General features: G+C 38.9%; 1 protein-coding gene across 1 annotated transcript in view; it reads right to left on the bottom strand.

Annotated features, from left to right (window-relative positions):
* Positions 1-27,709, bottom strand: part of CCDC178 (coiled-coil domain containing 178) — a 232,156-nt gene that overhangs the window by 188,141 nt on the left and 16,306 nt on the right. Inside the window, exons 4-10 of the mRNA XM_054724454.1 lie at positions 23,896-23,918; positions 21,628-21,698; positions 18,457-18,657; positions 15,715-15,935; positions 7,673-7,815; positions 4,707-4,860; positions 123-218 (exon numbers count right to left, since the gene is read on the bottom strand). Of these exons, the coding sequence (XP_054580429.1) occupies positions 123-218; positions 4,707-4,860; positions 7,673-7,815; positions 15,715-15,935; positions 18,457-18,657; positions 21,628-21,698; positions 23,896-23,918 (909 nt within the window). The remainder of the gene's footprint in view (positions 1-122; positions 219-4,706; positions 4,861-7,672; positions 7,816-15,714; positions 15,936-18,456; positions 18,658-21,627; positions 21,699-23,895; positions 23,919-27,709) is intronic.

The raw sequence follows: 27,709 nt of genomic DNA, 5'->3' as shown, positions 1-27,709 counted from the left end.
GTACATGTTTATGTATCTCAAAAATAAATAATATATAAAATAATAAAATTACTTTAGTTGCATATGTTATGTTTGGAAATAGAGAATGAAAATCTAGAGGGAAGTAGACAAGGTCAACTTACTGCAGCATAAAAACTCTTAACCATTTCCTCATATTCATTTTCATAACTTTTTTTCCTCCAGACTAGTTGTTCATAAATTCTTTTCAAATCTTCTAGCTAAGAAAAAATGTACACAAAAATAAATGTGGAGCATTACATTATTTTGTAAAATAAGAAATAGATAATATTTCACTTTATGCAGTTATCATAAGTTAATATTGATTAAAATAGTATAAAATAATATCATAGGCAGTTTTTTTATATATTACATATTCAGAATAAAAGGTAGAAATCAAGTCTAATAGTGCACAAATTAATAATTCATCATGATAAAATAAAATGTATTTGGTTATGTTGTAAAAATAGATAAAGATTTCTTCATTTAAGTCATATTTCATCACATCAACAAATTAAAGCAGAAAATAACATGAATAGAGCCAACACTTCACCAAATAGCCATTTGACACTTTCATTATCCAGTTTCCAGAATTTTTAAACTAGAACAAGGAATAACTACCCAAATATAAAGAACCAACAGCAAACATCAAAATAAATCATAAAAAGCTTAGTGCATGCCCACCGAACTAACAAATGAGAAAGGCTTATCTTCTGTCAACACTATTATTAATCATTTTTTGTGAAAGTTTAGCTAAATGCAATTGGATAATGGAACCAAATGTTACTATTATAATATTGAATGTAAATAGGTAACCTGTATACAAATTTAGATTATCTGATTTAATATCTAGGAAAACAGAGATTCTAACCAAAACTATAGCAAATGACTTTGGTAAAATGCCCTTGTATAAATATAAGATAATAGCTCTTATCTATAAGAGAAATAATCTGCTAAAAACATAGTGATACCCAGATGATGTGGCTCAATTGATTGAGTGTCATCCATGGACCAAAGGGTCCGGGGTTCAATTCTGGGTCAGGGCACATGCCTGGGTTGTGGCTGGATCCCCATTCGGGGACGTGCAGAAGGCAGCTGATCAATGATTCTCTCTCATCATTGATGTTTGCTTTTTCTCTCTCCCTCTCCCTTCCTCTCTATCTAAAAATCAATAAAAACATATTTAAAAAAAACCATAGTGGCAATACTTAAAATTTGGTCAAAAATATAAGATATTTTATAATAAATCTAATACAAAAGGGAAGACTTATGTAAAGCAAACACAATTTTTTTATTTAAAAGTTTAAATCAAGACCCACATTTAAAAAAATGGCATGTCATGCAAAGGTCTAATAAAATACAATGTCAGTTAACCCAAAATTAATGTAAAGCATACTAGAAATATTATTTTTCAAACTGCATGAAATGAAATTAGTATAGATGACTAGCCAAGAGGCATATGGAAAATAAAAATTATATTGGAAACTTGCTACCAGATATTAAAAACATCATACAATGCCATTAGAATAAAGCACTACTTATTTTTTGGTATTGTAATGAAGATCAGAGGAAAAAAACTAGAGCCAAAAATAGATCTGAGTTAATATTTTTAAAAGTGGTATTTGAATTCAGTAAGAGAGAAATCATTTACTTTAAATAATGAAACTGAAATAATGTATAATATCTATTTTTAAAAACTAAAGTGGTCTCTTTAGTGCACATCAAACTCACATTATTACAAACTAAATTTCAGATAAATAAAATGTAAATGCAAAACAATGCAAAATATTAAAAGAATCAATATGAGTTTGTCCGCATAATCCTGGGCTGAAAGAAAATGTTACCTTGCCAAGTAAATAAAAAAGACCTGTTGACATGTTTGACAGCATCAGCAAGACTAAAGGAAAAATAAGACTGTTGAAAAATGTGAACTAAAAGCCCAACATTCTAAGATATAAGTCAAGTGATGGGCATCAATGAAAACGGCAGAGTAAGAACATCTAAAAATTCTCCTCCATAAGGGTAATGAGAAAACTGGCCAAAAAAATGTCAAAATTAACTTGCTCAGAACTATGGAGATTAACTAAAGGCTTTCAGCAATCTGAGGTGCACTTATTCAAGAAAACCAGCCTAACCTTACAAGAAGCATGAGCTCTGTGTTTTGCTTTTGTCTTGTTTTTGTATAGCAAAGGTGGATATTTATTGAAGAACAAGTACAGACTCCCATGTGGGGAGGGGGAAAGGTTCCCCCTTTGTGCTGTTTTAACTTGTTCCAACCCCTCCCTCCTTTGGCCCTTGGTAGCCTTGGGAAGTACCACTCCACATTTGTGGAGAGCACCAGCATTCAGGTGGCCAGCAGAGGCAGGAGGACAAAACTGGGATGCTCTCAAAGCTTCATTCCATGAGAATTCTCATTATTTGACCTGTCTGGTTTCTTTGAAGACTCCACTTGCAAGGATGTCTGTATCTGACTTATTATAAAGCTCATCCAGTACAAAAAGTCTCTCCAACGCCCTAGCCGGTTTGGCTCAGTGGATAGTGTGTCAGCCTGCAGCCTGAAGGGTCCCAGGTTTGATTCTGGGCAAGGGCACATTCGATTCTGGTCAATTACCCTTTTATTATATAGGATTATTATATAGGACTAGAGGCCTAGAGCATGAATTCATACATGGGTGGGGTCAGGCCAGCCTGCCCTGATAGGGGTCGTTTGAGGCTGAGCCAGCAGGGGGGAGGGGCCATGGGTGGTTGGCCAGCCGGCCTCACCCCCTGATAAGAGTGGGGAGAGCCGATAGAGGGTGGGGCCAGCCAGCGGGAGGGGCCGCGGGCGGTTAGCAGGCCAGCCAAGCCCCTGATCGGGCTGGTTGGCAGGCCACAGTGGGCTTCATAGCGATTTGTCATTGCGGTTGTTCTGGTCTCTGGCTTTTTATACATATATATAGACTAGAGGCCCGATGCACGAAGATTCGTGCAAGAATGGGCCTTCTTTCCCCTGGCTGCCAGCACTGCCTTCGCTCCGGCCAGAGCCGCCTTTTCACTTTGGCTGGGAGCCACCTTTCCGCCTTCCCATGCTGCCCAGAGGCCCAGAACGGCTGGGGTGGGGCGGGATGCTTGCTCCACTTGGCGCCTGCATATGCAAATTAACCCACCATCTTTGTTGGGTTAATTTGCATACTCACTCCTGATTGACTGGTGGGCGTTGTGAATGTACGGTCAATTTGCACCTTACTCTTTTATTTATGTATATAGATGCCACCCAATAAATTCAATAAAAAAGGAAAAAAGATTAGAACCTCTCTTCACACCCTACCCATAAATGAATTTCATATTGATTATGCTTCACACCTGGCAAGTGAAATATGCATTCCTAAAATTTAAGAGATAGTTTATTATTTACAAACTTGTACATAAAAGATAGAATGACAAAAAAACCAATTTTGATTATTTTGAACATAGCTTCATCTAAGAGCACTCTGTAAATATGAAAAGCAAAATTTCAAAACATTTGCAAAATTATACCACAGGTTATTTTTTTTTTACTTTGAGGTAGAAAATAATTTCTTAAGCAAGTTCAGAAAATCACAAAGTTCAAAGAAAATTATTAAAACTTTTACTAAATTAACATTGAAATTTCATTCATCAGAAGTTATAAAGAAATGAAAAAAGAATGGGTGAAAATATTTTTAAATGTGTAACTTTATTTAGTATCCAAAATAAACAACAAATTCTTACAAATCAAAAAATAAGCAATCACTCAACATATAGGGGAAAAAGTCATGAGCAGGTCTTACACAGAAAAGGAAATACAAATGACCTCCCAAAAGCCATTAAAATATGCTCAGCTCATTAATAACTATGGATTAATTTTTTAAAATCAGATACAATTAAAGAGAGGTAATAGAAAGTGGCAAAAAAGACATGCAGTTTTGACTCTAGGTAGGAATGCAAATTGGTACCGGAATGTGTATATTATTGCCTGTTAAAGATACTGTTATTTCTTTTTACCATTTTATAACTTCCTTTTACAACTACTTCCTTTCACTGTCGTAAATGAGATATGGCAGAAGAGGAAGACAGGGAAGATGAGTCACAAGGGAAGGTCAGGGTGATACCGAACATGACAGGACTGGACCCCCATTCCTGGTTTAAAGTTGAAAGAAACTACCAACAGGGGAAAACAAGCACAGAATGGGCCACATGGCTCAGGGGTTGAGTACCGACCTATGAACCAGGAGGTCATGGTTCGAGTCCCCATCTGAGGCACATGCCCAGGTTGCGGCTGGATCCCCAGTAGGTGGTGTGCAGGAGGCAGCCGATCCATGATTCTCTCTCTTCATTGATGTTTCTCTCTCTCTCCCGCTCCCGTCCTCTCTGAAATCAGTAAAAATATATTTAGAAACACAACGAGCTCAGAGACTGATCCCTGGCTGACCAGCACCAAGGACACCACAGCACCTGCCTCCTGCCAAAACCGAGTGGGCCTGGAAGCAGGCTGGTCCTGGAGCCTCCGGGAGAAGCGCAGGGCGGGGGCACCTTGGACCCAGGCGTGGAAGCCCTGCAGGAGAGCATCCAGCTGAGCTGTGGCCCGAGACACTTGGAGATAATGAACAGGTGCTGTTTTAAGCAGCTACAATTCTGATTATCTGCTATGCGGCTACAGGAAACCAAAACTAAAATCAGTATATTTTGTTTTTTGGAACATGAAGACTCACCATTTTCATTAAAGAAGATAATTCATCTGTGGATGTCTGCGTTTCCTTCAGGGTGACAGACACGGCCACCTCGCTCTTCTCAATGCTTTCGCTCACGTTTTGAATCAAGGAGCTATAGTGATCAAACAGGACGTTAAGCTTGTCCATCTGTTTCCTAAGAGAAAAACACAATGGTGATTTTATCTACCTTGAAAGGAAAATTATATTAAAATTAGGGATATTTAAATTGGCTTCTGACTTAATGTAAATCAATGAAATTCATGTATTCTTGAAAGTTCTCCCATCCCCAATCAACTCCTTAAAAGTACCACCTACATATCGAAAGTAAACAGCAAGAAATATTTGCCAGTAGTATTTATGTTTCCAATGTAAATGAATTGAGGCAAACAGATGATGTATTATAGAATGTATACCTGAAACCTATATAATTTTGTTAACCAATATCACCCCAATAAATAAAAATAAAACATTTGTAAATTACTTGTTTAAGTTGATTTCAGGTGAGAGACCTGTCATAGGTGGGATAGCACAGGGATCAAAAAACAAGAAAAAAAAAAAGAGAAAGGGAAGATGATTGCAAGTGAGGGGGTGGAGGTGGAAGAGGGTACAGGGGGGATAAATGGTGAGGGCAAAAAATAAAATAAAGGAAAAATGTTTAAAGAAACAAAAAGAGAAGATGTAAACGTGAAAGGGCACCACAGTCCTTGAGGTGAAACAGGAGCAACTGTCCTTGGTAACAAGAGGCTCATTTGAAGGAGGTCAATGCCAAGGGGTCCTCTGCTCCTGTGGGACTTCCCACAGAAAAGACCAGCACTACTCCGTGACCCCGTAACACTTTCTCTCCTCCGGGCGTGGAAAACACATGCCAATATAAAAGTCTCCTTAGGCAATGTTGTTCTAATTTAATATGCGGAAAAAGTACAGTGAGAAAGTGACAAAGTTATCATCTGCAGATAACCCCAACTTTTTTAGATATCTGTAATAATAAAAGCGTGATATGCAAATCAACCGAATGGCCGAACACAGGAACGACCGTCTGGAAGACCACGCTATGACACCCACTGGCGCAAGGCCAGCCAAGGCAGGTGCGATGCGTTGGTCTGGAGCCCCGCCACCGCCCCATGATCGCCCCGAAGAGGGAGGCCCAGGCCACCAACCGGCAGGCTGAGGCAGATGGGTGGGGCCTCACTCTTCGGGGGTGATCCATCACGGAGCCCCGGCCAGGTAGCCTGGGCCTCCCTCTTTGGGGCAATCGATTGTGGGGCTCCCAGACGGCGAAAGGGCGCAGGCCGGGCTGAGGGAATACCCTCCCTCTGAGTGCACACATTTCGTGCACCGGGCCTCTACTTATAAATAAAATAATAAACTGGGAGGTTTATTGGAAACTCATAAAAGTGATATGATTATGTGGGAAATACAAGAAAAAAAATTTAATTATCAACAATTAAAACTAGTGGTACATTTACACAATGGAATACTATGCAGCTGTAAAATAGAAGGATCTCTTACCCTTTGAGACAGCCTGGAGGGACCTGGAGAGCATTAAGCTAAGCAAAATAAGCCAGTCAGAGAAATACAAGTATCACATGATGTCACTCATATGTGGAATTTAATAAACAAAATAATCTGATGAACAAAATAGATCCAGAGACATAGAAGCATGAGACAGATGCATGAATTTCAGAGGGAAGTGGGGGGGGGGGAGGAGAAGAGATTAACCAAAGAATTCATATGCATATGTACATGACCCATGGACACAGACTATAGTGAGGTGAAGGCCTGGGGGGATGTAGGCTGGAGGGGGTCAATGGAAGAAAAATGAGAACTCTTGTCATTCTTTCAACAATAAAGATAATTTTTTTTTTTAAATTACATAATGTTCCCTGACTGAAGTATAACTCACCTGGAAAACAATAATAACTACAAAATAGAAATTCATCATGGAACATTTTTAAATATATTTCTTAATAACCAATGGGTAAAAGAGGAAATCACAATGAAAATTAGAAAACATATTAGCTAAATGACAATGAAGATATAACAAATCAGATGAATTACTAAAGTTATTTATATATTAAATAATAGGTTATATTTAAGCACATGTTAAAATGGACATAGGACTGATGAAATATAAAGATCTTAATTAATGGATGTTATCTAGATCACAGGTTTATAAATAAATTTTGTTTTTCATTTTGCTTATGCTTACTTAATTCTAGCTATATATAAATAAGAGCTTCTCTACAACACATGTAGAATTGTGCACCTGAAACCTGTATAATTTTGTTAACCAGAATCACCCCAATAAATTCGGTAAAAATAAAATAAAACAACATGAGTTTTTCTATACTAACTCATTGATCAATTTTAATAAAGGAAATTTTCCTATACATAGAACTATAAAAAATTTAAAGACAACAAGTGGAATTAGATGAAATATCATAAAATATAAATATATCAAAAATAAAATAAAAATCACTTAAATTATATATATTTTATTAACCAATGTCACCCCAATAAATATAAATGTAGTCTACATAATTTTTAAATATTATATTTTATTAGAAATCAAATAAATGGAAATTAAGATAATTAGATGCTATGTTTATAATTAACACAAGGCTATATAATTTGTTTTTAATAATATCCCATGCTGAAAAAAAATGTTAGTCACTTTTGCACGTAGATAGCAGGGATATCTATACTGCTATATCATATCCACAATATGGCAAGATATATAAAGAGCTTTCAAATGTCACCAAAAAACAGTGCTTTAGGAACCTGTACACATATGGATTCACACATGTAAAGATACATATTTTAATTTATATAAAAGCTTGATAAGATAGAAAGGGTAATTTAGATTCCTTCGTCTTTATATAAATTTTCATACAGGAATATAAATTACATTTTAATTAATATTTTACTTCTAAATTATATAAGTAGGATTTGTGAAAAATTCTTACTTGTAGGCTTGTATGTTTTTTACATCATTTTCAATATCTCTTTCCATTTCTTCTCTATTTTGTGTAATTTTCAATTTCATTTTTTCACAGTTTCCTATAGCGTCTTGAAGTTCTCCATGAATTTGTCTGTATAGTTCCATTACCTAGAAATAAAAATATATTTTGCTAACATATGCACATAATGGCTAATTAAAAGAATCAGACAAAAGGTCATAAAAAGGACCTTGGACTTAGTTTCTATTTAAATAAAAAGTTCTCATATCGATTTTCTTCCCATACTTACTCTACTGTTGAGCACAGTTTCTGAGATTTCTCTACCCTGAAGGCATAAATACTGAGGATGTACAAAAACTACTGAAGAGAGCAACTTCAGCACTCCAGTAAACAGGACCAAAGTAAAACCATTACCTTGTCACCCACACAAAATTGCTACTTTTTACTGTTTTTATTGTTCAAGTACTTCCTTGTAGAAAAATCAGAAAACACAGATAAAAATAAACTAAATAACCTGTAACTTTCTCATTGAGGAATAACATTATTATCTATATACTAGAGGCCCGGTGCATGAAATTCGTGCACGGGGGGTGGGGGTATGTGTGTCCCTCAGCCCAGCCTGCACCCTCTCCAATCTGGGATCCTTCAAGGGATGTCCGACTGCCCGTTTAGCCCCGATCCTGGGATCGGGTCAAAACGGGCAATCGGACATCCCTCTCACAATCCAGGACTGCTGACTCCCAACCACTCGCCTGCCTGCCTGCCTGCCTGATTGCCCCTAACCGCTTCTGCCTGCCAGCCTGATCACCCCCTAACCACTTACCTGCCAGCCTGATCGACGCCTAACTGCTCCCCTGCTGGCCTGATTGTGCCTAACTGCCCTCCTTTGCCGGCCTGGTCCCTCCCAACTGCCCTCCCCTGCAGGCCTGGTTGCCCCCAACTGTCCTCCCCTGCAGGCCTGGTCACCCCCAACTGCCCTCCCCTGCAGGCCTAGGTCCCCCCCCAACTGTCCTCCCCTGCAGGCCTGGTCACCCCCAAACTGCCCTCCCCTGCAGGCCTGGTCGCCCCAAACTACCCTCCCCTGCCATCCTGGTCACCCCTAACTGGCCTCCCCTGCTGGCCATCTTGTGGCGGCCATCTTGTGTCCATATGGGGGCAGCCATCTTTGACCACATGGGGGCAGCCATCTTGTGTGTTGGAGTGACGGTCAATTTGCATATTACTCTTTTACTAGATAGGATATATAAAAGGCTAATATGCTAAGTGTCCTTCCCACTGTCTGACCAGTCGCTATGATGTGCACCAGGAGCAGATGGTCAATGCAAGAGCTGCCGTGAGGTACACTTGCCATTTATAGAGAAACGGCAGTGCGGACCTGGCCGACAAAGCAACACTCAGCTTCCCCCAAATGGCACACAGGCCCTGCCACCAACCCAGAGGAACAGCCCACCAAATCGCAACCAACGCTGCCGAGACCCCATGGCCAGCCCGGAAATAGTTGCTGTGGGTGCTGGGTAATGACGTCACATTGCAACGCCCGGCTTCCTCTCCCTGGCAACTAGCTTCTTTGGAGTTTCTTCAGCCCAGGAACGTGACTTGCTTTATACCCAGGTGGAAACATTTACACTTTAACCAAATGTCTGTGAAGCGTTTTCTGTGCCTCATCTCATTTGTTCCTCACAGAAGTCCTGGAGTATGTAGATAGGAGACTCAGTGAAATCCTATTTTCTTTTCATTAGCCAGAAAATGAAGATGTAGAAGGCTTAGAAACTTGACCCAACTGAAAAGAAGTAAGAAATGGTGGACCTTGAAAATGACTTCAGGTTTTCTCACTGTGCAGAATATAGTCAAACACTGCTGCAGTTAAATATTTTACCCTTTGTTCTTCCCGTGTGATCTACAATAATAATCTGCTTTGTGTTGACATTTACTGCTGTGTTGCTGAAAATTAGCTGAAAGAGAAGTTGGGGTGCTTCACTGGGCTGGAAAAAAATTTAGCTACATCAGAAAGCAGGTCTAATTAAGCAAGTTTATCTATATATATATAAAGCTCTCGCTGGCACCAATCACACGCACGTGTTTCCATCTGTCATTATCGATTGTGAATTTGATTGAAACTTCTATTATAAAGAGCAAAGAGCAATATTAAAATATTTCTTCTAATTAATTTCCTTTCAATGTGCATGAATTGCCGAAACCGGTTTGGCTCAGTGGATAGAGCGTCGGTCTGCGGACTGAAAGGTCCCAGGTTTGATTCTGGTCAAGGGCATGTACATTGGTTGCGGGCACATCCCCAGTGGGGGGTGTGCAGGAGGCAGCTGGTTGATGATTCTCTCTCATCGATGTTTCTAGCTCTCTATCCCTCTCCCTTCCTCTCTGTAAAAAATCAATAAAATAATGTGCATGAATTCGTGTACCAGGCCATTAGTCTTATTATAAGTGTCAAAATATTCCATTTTTATTGTCTTTATTAATTAATAACTTAAACATTCTCCCTTCTCTCTCCATCTCTCTTTTCTCTGTCACACTAAGGAGAAGGGGTGGTTGTCGTGGTAAGAATGCAGAACTAAAGGACTGGAGGTCCTGTTAGAAGTGGGAGGAGGGGTAAGAGAAGGCACTAAGGAGCAAGGAGTCCTTTCCCCAAGTGGTAGGTCCATATGAGGCAGTTGCCTCCTGGAAAAGCAATAAATCTCATTATTTTTTAGACTAGCACAGACAACAGTAACTTCTCCAAGATTTTCCTTTAGGCACAGGGGTGTAGGGGTATAAACATATTTTTTTTATTCTCATCATAAATAAACTTATTTTAACTTTTTCATTTTAACTTTTTTCCATAGAAAGTTGCAGATAAATGTACAGGGCAGGGGGCTGGGGGATGGAGGTTCCTCCTGCAACCTTCACTCAACTTTCCCCAATGTTAGCATCTTGTGTAACTACAGTAGAACACCAAACCAGAAAATTGGCATTAGTTCAATCCTTAGAGCATCTACACATTTCACCAGTAAAATCATTTCTGATTTTAGTAGTTTGACTTTTCTCATTTTTTTCTTAATCAGTCTAGCTAAAAGTTTGTGAATTTTGTTACCTTTTCAAAAAGCCAACTTTCAATTTCTTTTATCATCTCTATTGTTTTCCTATTATCTACAGTATTTTATCTCCATACTCTAATCTTTATCATTCACTTCCTTCTGCTTTTGGGTTTAGCTTGCCCCTGTCTTCTAGTTTCTTATGGCATAAAGTTAAAATATTGAGTAAATGTGGATGTTTACAGCTGTTAATTTTTCCTATGGGAACTGCTCTGGCTGCATCCCATAGGTTTGCATATGCTGTGTTTTGTTCTCATTTATATCAGACTATTTTGTAATTTCCCTTGTGATTTCTCTTTTTTGGGGAAATATTTTAATTCCCACATATTTGTGAATTTTCTAGTTTCCTTCTATCTATCATTGATTTATAGTTTCATTTCATTGTGGTCAGAGAAGATACTTTGCATGAATTCAGTCTTCTTAAATTTATTAAGTAGTGGAAGAAAGATGTCAGAATGTATGACTAAATTTCACAGGTCGAGAAAATTATGAAAAATGGGACTTATGTAATCTTCCTAAGTTTATCTATGAGCATTTCTAATTTTGGTCATTAATGATGGTAATTTGATGGGTGAGAGAGAAGTCACTGAAGTGGAAGCGGTCAAAGTTATGGTGCTCAGGGCTTCACTGAGTATTATCACTTAAAGTAATTTATCTTCCTACATCCTATATGTTAAATGGGTAATATGCAAATTGAACATCACACCCTCACAAGATGGCTGCCTATGACCAGGCCAACAGGGGGTTAGTGAGGGACAACCAAATGATTGAACAAGCAGGCTGCGTGGGGCAACCAGGCCGGTGGGGGGGCTGTGAGGGGTGACCAGGCTGGCAGGGGGAGTAGTTGGGGGTGACTAAGCCAGTGGGAGGGGCAGTAAGGGTGACCAGGCCATCGGGGAGGGGGGGCAGTTAGGAGCAACCAGGCTGACAGGGAGGGGGCAATTGGGGGCGATCTGGCCAGTAGGGGGTTAGTTAGGGTTGACCAGGCCGGCACGCAGAGGCAGTGAAGGGCGATCAGGCCAGTGGGTGGGGAGCAGTTAGGGGTGACCAGGCAGGCAGGCATGTGAGCAATTAGGAGCCAGCAGTCCAGGATTGAGAGAAGGATGTCCGATTGCCAGTTTAGGCCGGATTCCCAGGATTTGGCCTAAACCAGCAGTCGGACATCCCCCAAGGGGTCCTGGATTGGAGACGGTGCAGGCTGGGCGGAAGGGACCCACCCCCCGTGCACAAATTTCATGCACCGGTACTCTAGTTTAGGAATAATATCTGATATCCTCTGTTTTTCATAATATTCTTTAAGGATAATTATTTATTTTTCAGGTTATAAATGTTTAATAGAAATTAACATCTCAGGCACAGGAGAGAGAATGCTTTCTGTGTTTGTAATACAGAGGCAAAATAGAAAATCATGATTAATTTAAAACTTAGTTTCTCTGAATACATTATGGTGCATGATTAAAAAAAAAAAAAAAAAAAAGACCAACCATAAGTAACACTTTCTTTTCCCTATTCTGCAACACAACTATTTATCAATTATTTATTTAATTACTTACCCATCATTCAAAAGCATTTTAGGGCTCTTACTATGTGCCAAGTAATGTTAGTTGTGTTTGAGACTATTTGGTGTTATTATAAAACTAGAGGCCTGCTGCACGAATTTGTGCATGGGTGGGGTCTGGCCAGCCCACCCTGATCTGGGCCGATTGGGCTAGACCAGCCGGAGGTAGGAGATGTGGGAGGTTGGCTGGCCAGTCCCGCTCCCTGATCAAACTCCTGGTCAAGGGGACAAGTTGCATATTAGCCTTTTATTATATAGGATACTTACAGATACATACAGGATAGTATATCACATACTGTGTCACATACACAGACCGTGGAGAAGCATATCATTTAAAAGAACAGTTTTGTAATTAGAAAACATGGGGAAAATGCATGTTTGCATCAGTGACAATTTTTTTATTTCCAACAACAGTGACTGCCTCTTGCTAACTGGATCAAAGGGGAATTTATTATAACAGCATCAGTGCCAGGGATTGATCGGGCATTTGAGAGGTGACGATCTACCCTACGCCAAGGAAATCTGTTGCCTTTCCTTTCGTTATTTCACATCCAGATTACTTTCCACTTCTAATTAGAACTACTGATATATGGGAAGTTCTACTCTAGGCATTTCCACGTGTTAATTAATTTCACATGCACATGGAACTGGTGATGCAGGCACTGTTCGTATCACAGTAATTTTACACGTGAACTGAGGCCCAGAGGTTAAAGAGAGACCTAAGGTTTAAGTCAGGGGTCCTCAAACTTTTTAAACAGGGGGCCAGTTCACTGTCCCTCAGACCGCTGGAGGGCCGGACGATAGTTTAAAAAAAAAACTATGAACAAATTCCTATGCACACTGCACGTATCTTATTTTGAAGTAAAAAAACAAAACGGCAAAAACACCCGCATGTGGCCCGCGGGCCGTAGTTTGAGGATGCCTGGAAGTGGTGTAGCTGGGATTCAAACACCTGGACTCGTGCTTTCAAGCCTGTTCCTGAAACACTATTCTATCTTACTTTCCTGCAGTGTCTCCGAGGAGGCATTTGGGTCTCCCAGTGTTCATAATTCTGCTTTTCATTTTTGAGTTTTGTCAGTTATGCTCACACTATGAAAGAAAAATGCATTTCCTTATCACTTTCTTTGTAAAATATCACTTATTTGTAAGATGTCTGTTCCCATTTACAGCAGGGGTTTTTCCTATTTGGGTTACATGGCATCTATAACCCTCCTTCACAGCACCCCGATTTCATTACGGAGAAATACCTTCCCTTGCGTTTTATACCACAGTGGACGGTTTAAACACAGTCCCTGCCTCCCTCTACAAAAGCCAAGAGGGCCAGATTCTTACTCACTTTGATCCCTGTAATAGCAAGAAGGGGGTCAGCTGACCCAAAGCCAGGGAAGCAGACTCTTTTCCAGGAATTTAAGATGCAATGAGTGACACACTGACCAGGAAAGAATGGGAAGCGATCACTGCGTTAATAGTGGCTGTATTGTTCTGGCTTCTCCAGGGAAGCTGAAGCAACAGGATGGAGACAAAGAGACAGAGAGAGGGAGGGAGGGAAAGAGATGGACTGGTTGGAAGGAATCGGCTCATATGATCCTGGTGGTGCACGTCCGAGACCTGCAGGGTAAGCCAACGAGCTAGAGGTGCGGGGAAGAGGTGTGGTCCAGGTCTGAAGGTGAGCTGCTGGCAAAATCCTTTCTCGCTAAAAGGAGGGCAGCCTCTGTTGAAGTCACCGGAGAGGCCCCTTCACGGCATGGAGGGCAGGCTGCTCAGTGCAAGCCACTGATTTAAATGTTACTCTCATCCACAACACACCTTCAGCCAAACATGCAGATTGACGTTCGACCATAAAATACCTGGCCACCTGGCCCAACCAAGTTGACCAAAAAATAAACTAACCATCACACCAACCCTCACGGGCTCTCCACAAAGGCTGTGATTCTCCCATCCTGCCAAGGTGCCTTTTCTAGTTTTCTTCCCCTTCGAAAACCTGCTCTCCCAGCTGCCTACCACCCTGCTTCCCCTGCCTTTCACATGCCTTCGTCCACTACCAGGGAAAAACACACCAGGGGATCAAGGAGATACCAATGCACACGCCTACTGAGACATTTTAAAATGCTACAATAACAACTGGGACACAACTGCGAGGTGCTTCAGTGGGGGTCGGGTCAAAAAGATTGAAGGCCAACCATTACAAGCATTATCGGATGAAGAGGCGTGTCAAACTCAAACACAACTTGCAGAAAGATTAAACATTGCTCAGCAAACAATTTCCGATCGTTTACAAGCAATGGGAAAGATTTTTAAGGAAGGAAAATAGGTGCCACATCAACTGAACGAAAGACAAATGGAAAACCGAAAAGTCATCAGTAAAATGTTGATTCAACGGCATGAAAGAAAGTCTTTTTTTGCATCCAATTGTGACTGGCGATGAAAGTGGATTTATCTTGAGAATCCCAAATGCACAAAACCATGGGTTGATCCAGGTCAACCATCAACATCGACTGCAAGGCCAAATCGCTTCGGGAAGAAGACAATGCTCTGCGTTTGGTGGGATCAGGAGGTGTATTATGAGCTTCTAAAACCAGGTGAAACCATTAATGCTGATCGCTACCGACAACAAATAATCAATTTGAACCACACTTTGATCGTGAAACGACCAGAATGGGCCAGAAGACACTGCAAAGTAATTTTGCTTCATGATGATGCACCATCACACACTTCAAAACCAGTTAAAGACACCTTAAAAGATCTTGCCTGGGAAGTATTAACCCACCCGCTGTATTCCTCAGACCTTGCTCCTTCAGATGACCACTTGCTTCGATCAATGGCACATGCACTTTCTGAGCAGCACTTGAAAATATATGAAGAAGTGGAAAATTGGGTCTCTGAATTGTTTGCCTCAAAACAAGAAAAGTTCTATTGAGACGGTATCCACAGATTACCTGAAAGATGGGGAAATGTGTAACTAGCGATGGACATTACTCTGAATAAAGCACTTTTGATGTTTCTCTTGAAATTACCGTGTTTTCTTTGATTACAAAATCCACCATTATTAACTGGTACACCTAGTATTTTCATCAACAATGAAATTGACTGATATATTCTACTTGCATTCTCCTTCAGTTCTATTTACAACTTGAAAAATTACCATGCTGTTTTAAATCTCCAAAAATTAATAGGTTGACTAAATATTATTCATGCCCCTAAATATAAAGTAAGGGAAGACCACACAGTTTAAATGAATACCAATCAATTGTATGGTATATAGTTAAATAATTCCTCTGTGAAACAAATAGCAGGTCAATTTTCAATGAAATGGAAACCTTTAAAGATATATTAACTTCTTGTATTTGAAATATTTTTATAACCAAGTAACAATCTATAAAATGCATATTAATTCATTCATTTACCTCAATTTTTTTTTTACTATATTCCTTCAGATCTTCAATTTCCTGCATCAGCTTTGAATTCAGCAGAGAACTGTGTTCATTCATGTAATCTATGTCTGCTTGGACCTTCGCGTTAGCTTCTTCCCATGCTGCCTTTTGTTCCTCTAAATGTTTTATTTTATAAGATTTATCTTCAATATGCCATCGTAATTCCAGAATATCTCTCAGATAGGCCTCGTGTTCTAGACAAACAATGATAAGAACAAAAAAAGCTGATTTTGAAATACGAGTTTGATAATGGATAAATATGAAATATTTTTGTTTCAGAAATTTTTATCTGGGAATCTTACCAAATATAAAATGTTATTTTATCAATGCATTATAAAAGATATTGCTGTCTGCATTTCTCACTGAAGGGATTAAAATGTATGTTTTGTAAGTTAATAATTGTTTAGGTACAACTTTGTTTATTGCACCCATTAGCTACCCTGGTTGATATATAACCATCTAACTTTGTTTTAAAAAGTGAGTCATTATCTTAAGTATTACCATTATAATCTCCATGATGGTTTTCTATTAGATATTCATCATACCTTCTCATTTTATACTGCATGTTTTTAAATATTTTATTTATAGTTCCCACCTCCAGTGTAGCTGTGATGCATTCCATGTAATTTCCTTCAATTTTACAGATTACTATTACGTTTCTTTGTCTAATAAACATTTAAACAACCACTGAGTTAGTAATATAATTTTCATTTTTATTGTCTTAAATTCATTTTTGCGTTCTTTTAAAAAGTCTTAGCCCTTATTTTTATTTTCAAACTTCTATTTCTTGAAACATATTAAACATACTTATTTTATAATCTACTGTATAATCCAAGATTTGAACACTTTTTGAGTAAGATTCTGTTGTCTATTTCTACTGATTCACGCTCATTAAATCTGGACCTTTGTGTGCTTTTTTTTTTTTTTTTAAAATATATTTTATTGATCTTGTACAGAGAGGAAGAGAGAGGAATAGAGAGTTAGAAACATCGATGAGAGAGAAACATCGATCAGCTGCCTCCTGCACACCCCCCACTGGGGATGTGCCCGCAACCAAGGTACATGCCCTTGACCGGAATCGAACCCAGGACCCTTCAGTCCACAGGCCGACGCTCTATCCACTGAGCCAAACCGGTTTTGGCCCTTTGTGTGCTTTATGTGAGTTTTATAATATTTGCTGTTAAGCAACTCCTTACCTTGAAATGTTAACTGAGATAAAATGTATTCCTTTGGGTCGAAAAAGATCTCTTACCTGAGCTTAGAGTGATTTTTATAGTTAACTCTTTAAAATATATTTTTATTGATTTCAGAGAGAAAGGGAGAGGGAGAGAGAAATAGAAACATCAATGATGAGAGAGAATCATTGATCTGCTGCCTCCTGCCCGCCACCCCCTCCCACCCCCCTCCCCGTGATCAAGCAACCTGGCCATGTGCCCTGACCGGAATCAAACCGTGACCTCCTGGGTCATAGGTTGAACTTCAACCACTGAGCCACGGGGGGGGGGGGGGGGGGGCTATAGTTAACTCTTTAGAATAAGGGGTGCAAAAGAGCATAGACACAGTCTGGATTAAAGTCATTCCCAGCCTCTGCGCAGGGCCCATTCCTGCTGCTTCAGTTCTTCCCCAGAAGGAAGCGAACAAATGGAGTTCCAGCTGTGATCTCAGTGTCACTTCAAAAGGAGAAAAAGCCATTAAACCTCTGTGCAGCTCACTTTACTAAAACAACAAAGCCGAGGAACCCCTGGGTACCGGTGTGTTATCAGGCACAATCAGGGGGAAAATGTGAAAAAATATAAATAAAAATTCTGATCTTTTATTGCCACTCCCTGAAATGTGTATGCCCTACCCTGGGAACTACAGTTTTAGACTCATAACATTCTAACAGGTGTATGTATGAGTTCATTTTTACACATTATTTGAATTAATGGCTGTTACCCCAAAGTAATAATGAGTGACAGTACCCTCTTTTCTCTCAAAAGTGTCTTTAAATGCTAGGTTATATAAGCACCCTACTATAACCTATGTATAAAGCATGTAAATCCTGAATTAACATTTTTACCCTCTGATCGCACTAACAACTTCCAGCCTTAGGCAGACACATATAGTCAGGCATGTTCTGAGAGGCAGGCACAGTGTGTGCAGAATGAAAAATCAAATGCCTTTATACTCTTCAATACCTCACTCTGGCCTCTAAAAGGCAGCGTTTTCCTTTGAAATATTTGTTACCTGCGTGACTCTTAGAAACACCTTAAGTTTTATTGCCTCCTAGAAGTTACCTATAAAACTTACTGCTGAATTCCCCAAAGCAGATGGAGCAGTTGCTGAAATATCCCTTAGAACTCTCGTGTTTTACTATGTTTAAAGATGTGGCCAATACCACTAACTGGCAATCACTTTCAATTTCTAGTCCTCAAACACTATAGTCGTTACATGAAGCAGGAGTCGAAAGTTTGCATGCCCCCCTAGGTACCATGAATCCAAAGGAATTTCAAACCAACACCGACTGACAGCAGATCCAGGTTTGCTCAATGCATTCCTTCCAATGACTAAGCATTGTCATTAATAGCACCTATTAGAAGAGCACCGGTTTGGATGCAAAATACCAGTAACAGGGTCACTAAAACAGGGCTGATGTTTTATTCCGCGCTACAATCAATGACTCATGCCTGTGGAACAAAGTCAATGGCAGTACGATGAAACGATCCTCATTATTACCTTTCTGCACAGCCATGGGCATTTCTTGAAGTCTCCAGATTGACCAAGAATCAATTGTCTTGTTTATCTTCTTCCTTCGAGTGTGCTGTCGTTTCAGAGCTTCTTCAGCTTCTGCGCGGTCAGTTTCTAGAGTTTTGACGAGAAAAATGGCCTCTGACAGCAACGTTGCCATTTCCTGCTTTAATTCCGGACACTTCTCATCTTAAAAATAGGAAAATGCATTCACATTTGTTAATGAGTCAGCCTATAAACTGGGTGGTGGGAACATGAGTACTAATTGTATCACGGTATTTAGTATTTATATAATTAATGAGAATTTTAGAAAAACAAATTAGCCTTTTAAAGACCATTAGCTTTTAAAGACGTTATCACACAATCATAACGTTGATTATACATTTTGAAAGACAGGTTTTTAAATGGACATTTCATAAAACAATTAGAATAGCTAAATCTCAACTCATATCTTTCATGTATAATATCTTACCTGAAGAAAAAAACAAGTGCTCTGTTTATAAGCTATATTTTGAAATTATGCTTGTGTTTCCTTCTCATTCTTTGAGAAAAGCGAATCATAACCATTACATCAGATACATACTGGACATCCTCAGATGGTTACTAGAAACAAGACACTTAATATTCTTTATCTTACCAGATAATAACATCCTTACTTAGCCTTGCAAAAAGTTTATTGTTTTTCTCAAATTCTACTTATTCAGTTATAACACAAATTAACACCTTTAAATGAGAGGTATTTGTGATTCTTGGTCCACAGCTCTGGAGTGATAGGGGTTAATGTTAATGAAATCATTACTATGACTATTCACTCATCTGTTTATGTAAGAAATGGACAGAGAGCCTGTGAAGTCCTAGGCAATATGCTCTCTCCCTGGAAACAGATCAGTAAGGAATGCCGACACAGGCCACATCCTGGCGACCTTTATACCTGTAAGCGATGGCTTTTGCCAAAACGTGACTTAACAAGAAGACAGAAGTGAACACCGTCTTAAGAAAGGAAAAGTCCCCAACACACGGAAGCGGAGGAGAAACAGTAAAGCCAGATCCGGAAGAAAGGCAACTCGCAGGCCTTTGGTGTCTTTCGGTTAGTGCTGGGCAATAAGGACAGTCATTCCTACGGGAAGGTGGTGTTACATAGCGGTCGTCAGTGGAAGCTGAGCAGCCACTCGCAGTTTCTTCTTCTAACCTATGGTCTTGTCCAAGAAATTCAGCATCCGCAGGAGAAGAATTCTTAAAAAGAAGGTTTCTCTATTGCAAGGCATAAAATTTTATTTTCCAGACCTCTCCTTTATTTGGCCTCTATTTATTTGGTCTATAGCCTTCTTTTTTGTTTTTCAAATTCCACCACATCCTGTATACTTCATATTCTTAATTGTCTGCTTTGTTAGATGCCAATATACACATTAAGCACTGGGTTCTCCAGCCAACTTACTATCCCTTCAACCTCTATAACAAGATTTCAGTCTGAAACACATGATGAAGTTACTAGCACTGAAATTAAAGCACTTCTGATTAGATAGACTTCTGTCCGAAGGTGAGGAGTCCATTATGTTATTGCAAGTTGTCTTTTTACTGTTTCTATCACAGCATTTAACATCTCTCATTTTTTTTCTAGAACACTATCTCAATTAGTTCATAATGAGTGAGCAACCACCTTACATTTTTAGCGTAAATATTTACAATAGATTTTCCTTATCTTTTTAAAATATATTTTATTGATTTCAGAGAGGAAAAAGGAGAGAGAGATAGAAACATCAATGATGAGAGAGATGCTGCTACTGGGGATCAGCCCGCAACCCGGGAATGTGCCCCTGACCAGAATCAAACCCGGGACCCTTCAGTCCGCAGGCTGACACTCTATCCACTGAGCCAAACTGGCTGGGGCAAACCTTCCTTATCTTGATACTGTCTTATGTTTTAGAGTCAAATGTACATGTTTGTGATAAACATAAGTGCAGTTAATGTAATGGATATTGTGACTACTCATGTGTTATTGTTTTCTCTCAGCATTTATCATGTGAAAAATTAGGTAATAAGTGAGGTTTTCATCTTCACTGTAGACGTAAACATTGAAAACAGTAGAATCAGAGCCTCACTGTGAATAAAACATTCTTGCTTTTAAAAAGTCCCGAGTTTATTAGTTAGCATTCACTTAAGAAAGATGTTTAACAAGTTTTTGTGGCAAGGAGTGGGGAAGAGTTAATATCAAGAATATGTTCAAATACACTGAAGAATTTTAACACACATTTTATGCCAGTATATTATTTTACATTTTGTAAAATATTAATCTTGACAAGAATATTAATCTTGATTTTTATATATAATGGAAATGTGATGTCCAATATGGTAGCCATGAACCCCATGTGACTATTTTCATTGAAATCTAAGTTAAACTTAAACTTAAAAATTAAATGCCTCCGTCTCACCAGCCACATTTCCAGTTCTCAGACACTGTATGTGGCTGATGCTCTATTGGCCAGTGTGGACAGAGAAGACTGATTCTCACAGAAAGCCTACTGCACAGAACTGGAATTATAGTTAGCTTCTGGAGAGGTAAGCCGGGGTCATCTACACTCAGGACCTAGACAGTACATCCTATATAATAAAAGGCTAACATGCAAATCGACCAAACTGTGGAACGACCGGTCACTATGACACGCACTGACCACCGGGGGAAGACGCTCAATGCAGGAGCTGCCCCTGGTGGTCAGTGCGCTCCCACAGGGGGAGCAGCTCTCAGCCAGAAGCCGGGCTCAGGAATAGCGAGTGCAGTGGCAGTGACAGGAGCCTTTCCTGCCTCTGCAGCAGTGCTAAGGATGTCCGACTGCCAGCTTAGGCCTGCTCCCCTCGCCTAAGCCGTCAGTCAGACATCCCCTGAGGGCTCCCAGACTGCGAGAGGGCGCAGGCCAGACTGAGGAATGCCCCCTAGTGCAGGAATTTCATGCACCGGGCCTCTAATGGCACATAACAGTCATTAATAAATATTTGTTGAACAAATGTCTAATCAAATTATATAGGAGGCTCTGTCCTCTCTGACACACTCGTAAGCATTATAAAGCCGTTAACATTATGAAGGGAAAATGAGAACTCTATGAAATGAAGTCAGTGAGCTTCTGAATGCAGCTGCACTGATCTACGTGTGCAGTCCAGCTTTACCTCTTTCTTCCGTGGGTTCCACCTTCGCGACCCTCCAGTCTTCTTCTCGGTCTTTTTCGGCAGCCCAGCGCCTATGGAGCAGGAGAGAGGGAACCAATTACTCCAGGAGGGCTGTACTTCAATTCAGTAAAACAAATGTTACATTGAATTGGAAATGTGTGTGGTGAAACTTTCTATATACATACTAACTCTACTCTCCTCGAGATTCATACAGCAACGTTCTAATAGACAATGGGCTTAAAACTTCATGGTAAATTAATAGAAATCTAAAATTTGTTACAAATGATCTGAAATTTTTTAAAATATATTTTTATTCATTTCAGAGAGGAAGAGAGAGCTAGAAACATCAATGAGAGAAAATCATTGATCAGCTGCCACCTGCACACCCCACACTGGGGTGGAGCCCTTAACCTAGGCATGTGCCCTGACTAAGAATGGAACCGTGACCTCCTGGTTCATAGGTTGACGTTCAACCATTGAGCCACACCAGCTGGGCATAAGGAGATAATAAAGCAGTTCATTTGTTTTTTAAGAAATTGGTATTTCCTAAAGATTTGCTATTGAAAAGGGATTTTTAAAAAATAAGTTAAATGAGCTTTTTAAAAAATAAGTTAAATTATTTTTCTAATTTCAGTTTAGCAATTTCTGGGGAATCAATATGAATGACAAGGAGCAAGAATACTATTTCAGATCTGAAGTTTAAGGTTTTAGAAAAATGTACAAATTAAAATGTTACTTCTTTTCTAAAAACTCTTTTAGCTAAAGTCCTATATGTTGAATAACAATATATTTCTCATTATCTGTATCACTTCTTGGATCCTAGATTACATTTCATTGATTTAAACAGAAAGTATTTTTTCTCCAACAAAAGTTATAAGAAAATCAGTATAAACAACAAAGCAAGGAGTTTCATTTTTATTAAATTATCATTTTTCTTATTAAAGAAAGCTGTATATCTGACTACCATTTACTATCTCTGATGGCTGCATATTACATGTTTCATTGTTATTCTTCAATTTATTTAGGAAAGTCTGTCTATTTTGAGGTCAGAAATATATTAATTATTTGTTCTTCCTTCAGTTTTAATTTCATTTAAATATTTCCTTTGAAAAAGATAATGTATTTTTTCTTGTTTGCTTTTAAAAATAGAAAATAAATTATCCCAGCATCTTTATTAAATAATGCTCTCTTCACTATTAGCCTCCGTCTATTGGGGTTACTGTTGCTGTTTGTTATGGGTGGTTGCTATTTATTTAAGATTCTTTTAAAGACTTTGTGTAACATCTGTATTCTTTGTCACGCGTGGCCACTACAGGAAGTGTTTCATTAGCTTATTGGTGAGCTTCTGTTTTGCCTGTCAGCTTACATAGCTAGAGCCAAAACAGAGAAGGCGGGGCAGGGTGGGGGACAGGGGATACCTCCCAATCTTAACAGATGGGCTCTGTACTGGAGTACTCCTTCGATGCTTGTCCAGGCTGTTCATCTCTTCCTCTTACCATCCATTCTTGCCTAAAGGTTAGCCACAGGTCAAAGTCAGGGTCTTCTTGGTTCTTGGTTCTCCCCTGCGCATGTGTCCAGCATTGGTCATCTGCGCACATTTCTCAATCCTCCAATATACGTGAGGGCTCTGAAAAGCCTCATTTCCTCAGGTGCCTCTGCTCTCAGCCTCTTCTTCCCCAGGCACTCTGGTCTGCCCAACGCCCGTCCAACGCTCATCAACAGCCTCATGCAGTGGTGGCAAGGATATGCCTTTAAGCGCTTCCAACGAACACTCTTGGGAAGTGGTCAGATGGTCACAGCACTGAAACACAATCCTCCTAGAAGGAGGCCCCTGTGGGGGGGCCTCCACTGACCTGGAAGGAGGCTCTTCAGGGCCTCCACTGACCTGGGGGCTGGAGGAGGCACGGAGGCGATTTAAAATGTCACCGCGGTCTCCTAATAAAACGCAACAGACTCCTTCTTCATTCACTTTTCTCCCGTGGTTGCAGCGAGTTGTTTACTAGATTATGGATTTTGAAAAAAGTTGATTCTGACCAATTTTTGCCAAATTTTTAGCTGCTTAGTGGTGGTACAGGGCCCTGGAGATCCCTATTCTGTCATTTTCCATGATATCCTAATTCTTAAAATTTTTAAAAAATTATATTTTAGTATCTAATATGAAAACAACTGCTTTTAATTTTCTGTCCCTTTTGAAATAAAACTCCTCTAAGCATATTAATAATCAAAATGTGAACATGAACAAATAAAAGAAGCATGATAGGTTCTTACCACTCTTCCAAAGAAGTTTCAAACTGTCAAAATAAAAGATCTCAATAAAAATCAAATTTTAGACAGCTCAGAAAACAACAGTAAACTTAACTTATACTTGAACTCACTGGTAAAACTGTAACTACTTCACTTCACATACCCCATTATATTTCTGTCAAATTATGTACTCTATTGTTTCCAAAACAGTTATATACTTCTACTACCTACTCCTATACTCTCCTTATTACTCCCACCTGATTGTTCTCACCTTTCATCTGCGTTTCTAAATCTTACACCTTTAACGGGACCAGTTAAAATGCCCCTTACTCCCAAAGGACTTTCCACACAATCTGAATCCATGACATCCTTTGAACTTTAATATATCACAAAAGAGTGGAAAACACATAATTACATGAGTTCACAAACACTTAGTTTTCCATAGTATTATCCTTGTCTTATCCCTCTCCTGGACTATACACTCTTCGGAAGGAGTCTTGTTCTGTGATATATTCTAAAAGAACCGTGAGCTTTAAGGGGCAAAGTTACTAAAAATGCAAGGACTATATAGTCTGAATGTTATGGGTTTTGCAGATAACCTCCAATTCAAGCTGTGAGATTGGGCATATATCATTACCTCTCTTCAATTCCCACGTCATACCAACATTTCTGGAGAAGAATATATATGTCTGTCAATAAAATTATTGGGATGTATATTTTAAAAGAATACCCAGAAATAGAAGGTAATCTGATGAGACTGATAGTGAAACCAGAGCAAAGCAGCGTATAGCTCAGAGGACAAGTGGAGATCCTTTCAGGGGAAATGAATGGCTTCTCTGGAGAACTCTTGCGGAATTCCCAGACTGTGAGAATAAACAGGTGGTAATCCACGCTAATAATGGAAGGGTAGCCTGTGGTGAGATGAGCAGGTATTATTGCTTCCTCCTCCTCCCCCCCGCCCCGCCCCAGAATCCAGAATAGGTGGCTGAGAAGTTGCCTCCTACTCGTTGTCACGAGAACTCTCTCACCACCCTGGAGATCTGCCTAAGATGGAAAGGTTGTCTAATAAATATGGAAGTTATGGTTCTAGAGAGAAACAAAACAGAGCCTATAGAACTAGCAAATTCTCCCCTAGACACAAACAGGTGGGAGGGAAAACAAAGACAGATTTCACCAATGAGTGAAAATATCCCAAGATTCTACAAATTCAAATGTAAGCTTATTCAGGCAAAAGTTGAGGCCCTCTGCTCTGTTATAATCTTACTAGAGGGCCAATGCATGAAATTCGTGCAAGAGTATGCCTTTCTTCCCCCGACTGTCAGCACCGGCTTCCCTCTGGCACCCAGGACCCGGGCTTCCCTCTGGCCGCTGGCAGGCACCGAGGACCCAGGCTTCCCTTGTAGTCCCAGCTTCATCCGGAAGGTTGTCTGGAAGGACATCCAGAAGGACGTCCGGTCTAACTAGCATATTATGCTTTTATTATTATATATGGGGCCACTGTCCTATACACAGTCTGTCATTGACTGAAACATTATGCAGCTTATGACTATATGTTAGAGAACCAATAATTTAACATTAAGTTTTCATCTATTTGTCCATTTTTCCCATTTACCTCCTACTAAGTTTTCTCCTCTAAACAGGTTTTGGTATTTGCTATATTACTGAAATTTTCTTATGCTGATAGTAGATTCAATGGAATCTGAAAAACACTCCTCTTGAGACTAAATTCATCTACATAAAAAAAGGTGATAAGCACAACTGTTCAAAATCCCAATGAGTTTTTGCATAGAATATGACAAGTTTATTCTAAAAACTGTACATACCAAAAAGAGCCAAAGAAGTCTATAAAAGCACAAAAAGAATGGAACTACCCTATCAGATATCAAGACATATTAGGAAGCATGCAAATCAGTGGAATGAGATATTGTAATAGAGGGTTAAATTCACAGGTAAAATACAGGAGCTAGAAACGATATAATCATTATGAAAACTTGATATATGATCAATATGGTATAGCTGATTTCTAAGAAATGACTGGATTTTGTAACAAAATTGATGTTGAGAAAAATAATTTTCATATATTTATAAATGAAAATTGCTACTTACTCTATTCTTACACACAATTTCACAATGTTAAACAATTAAATCTCTAGTGAAAAACTTAAAAAATTTGTAAGAAAAGAAAATATTTTCTAGGACCTTGCAGTATGGAAATATTTCTTAAACAAGATGCAAAGCACTTAAAATAAAGGAAAAATGATAAATTTAAATACATTAAAATTAAGAACTTTTTTACTAAAAGGTATAAAGTAAGAAAACAAGTCAAACTTAAGTATGTTTAAAACATACATAACAAACTAAAGATAATAATATGTTCCTACAAGTCAATAAGAAAATACAAATAAACCTAAAAAAAAATAGGCAAATGATAAACAAGCATAGAGAAGAATGAACATTCAATAAGTATATTAATATATTAATATGATATAAAATAACTAACAATCAGAAAAATATTATCTTTTGGTTTTTGAAACTGGTAACTTGGAGTCCTGAATAGTGCAAAAACCTACAATTAGGCTGATTTATATGATAGTTTTAAGGACCCACTTGAAGTATCACAAGAAAATCAGGAGGAAATTGGTTAAGAGACACTTTAATGAGTTATGATATAATTATCCAAAAATTTAAAAGTCCTCAATGAGTAATGCCTAATTAATATTCTGTTTGATCCTCTATATACTGTAATTCAAAATAGCATAATTTATACTTATAAAAACAGATTACTTAAAATTTTAGAAATATTTTAGGATAAAATATCAAGACCTTACCCTGGCAATATTTTTGTAGAAGTGATGAGCAACAAAGAACAAGTATTTCAATCAGTATTTGATCTGTTCCCAATGGACTAACTGATAGAGTGCTATATAAGTTGTCCCCAAAGATTCATGTCTCCTGGTAGATATCCACATCTTGTCTAATACTCTGCTGCAGCGATCTTCAACCAGTGTGCCGCAAGAATTTTTAAAATATGCAATACCTGACTATATTCAGGAGCACTGACCTCTTTTCCCTTAGATTGTCAAAAAATAAAAAAATGACAACAACCAACACAGCAATAGCCATCCGGTATGAATAAATCAAAATTATACCTATTTTTTGTTGGAAATTTTTGGTGTGCCACAGAGTTTTGGTAATTAGTTAATGTGTGCCATGAGGTGAAAGGTTGAAAATCACTGCTCTACTGCATTAACGGGGGCTGATGATGTGTTTTGCTTTGGCCGGTGGGACTTCAGCAAACATAACACAAGCAAAGCTCTGTAGGCACTTGCCCGTTGAGTTCTGTCCTTTGAAACACTCTCCCAGCCACTGGGCATGTGAGTGAGGCCATCTTTATCAGGACTCCCAGTTGAGTCAGCAGATGTGTGCATCCGTATTATTGGCCCCCGGCAAGAACCAACAACATTTCCCAGCTGAGCCCAGAACAAATTGCTCAATTGTAACCAAAATAAATGTTTGTTCTAGCCACAGAGTTTTAAGCGTGTGTGTTTATATATATGTGTATAGCAACAGACAACAGGAAACACAGTGGTTACTTTTATGAAGGCATTTTCAATAGAATAATGGAGATGAAATGAAGATTGCAATGAATAAATGAGTAGGTGGGAAGTGAGGAATCAGAAATACTAAATTTAGACAACTCTTCAGATATTAAGCGGAACTGTAGGAGAAACGGGAAAAAAAGACTATATTTAAAGGTATGTATGAAATAAAATTGTTTTTCCTTGAAAACAGGAGAAACATCCTATTTTTAAATGTGAAGAAGTGAGTTTTTTAAAAA

This window comes from Eptesicus fuscus, chromosome 12, assembly GCF_027574615.1.
Source record: "Eptesicus fuscus isolate TK198812 chromosome 12, DD_ASM_mEF_20220401, whole genome shotgun sequence".
In the NCBI taxonomy this organism is placed as follows: Eukaryota; Metazoa; Chordata; class Mammalia; order Chiroptera; family Vespertilionidae; genus Eptesicus; species Eptesicus fuscus.
The sequence above is the reverse complement of the archived record's forward strand: the minus strand, read 5'-3'. Positions and strand labels throughout refer to the sequence as shown.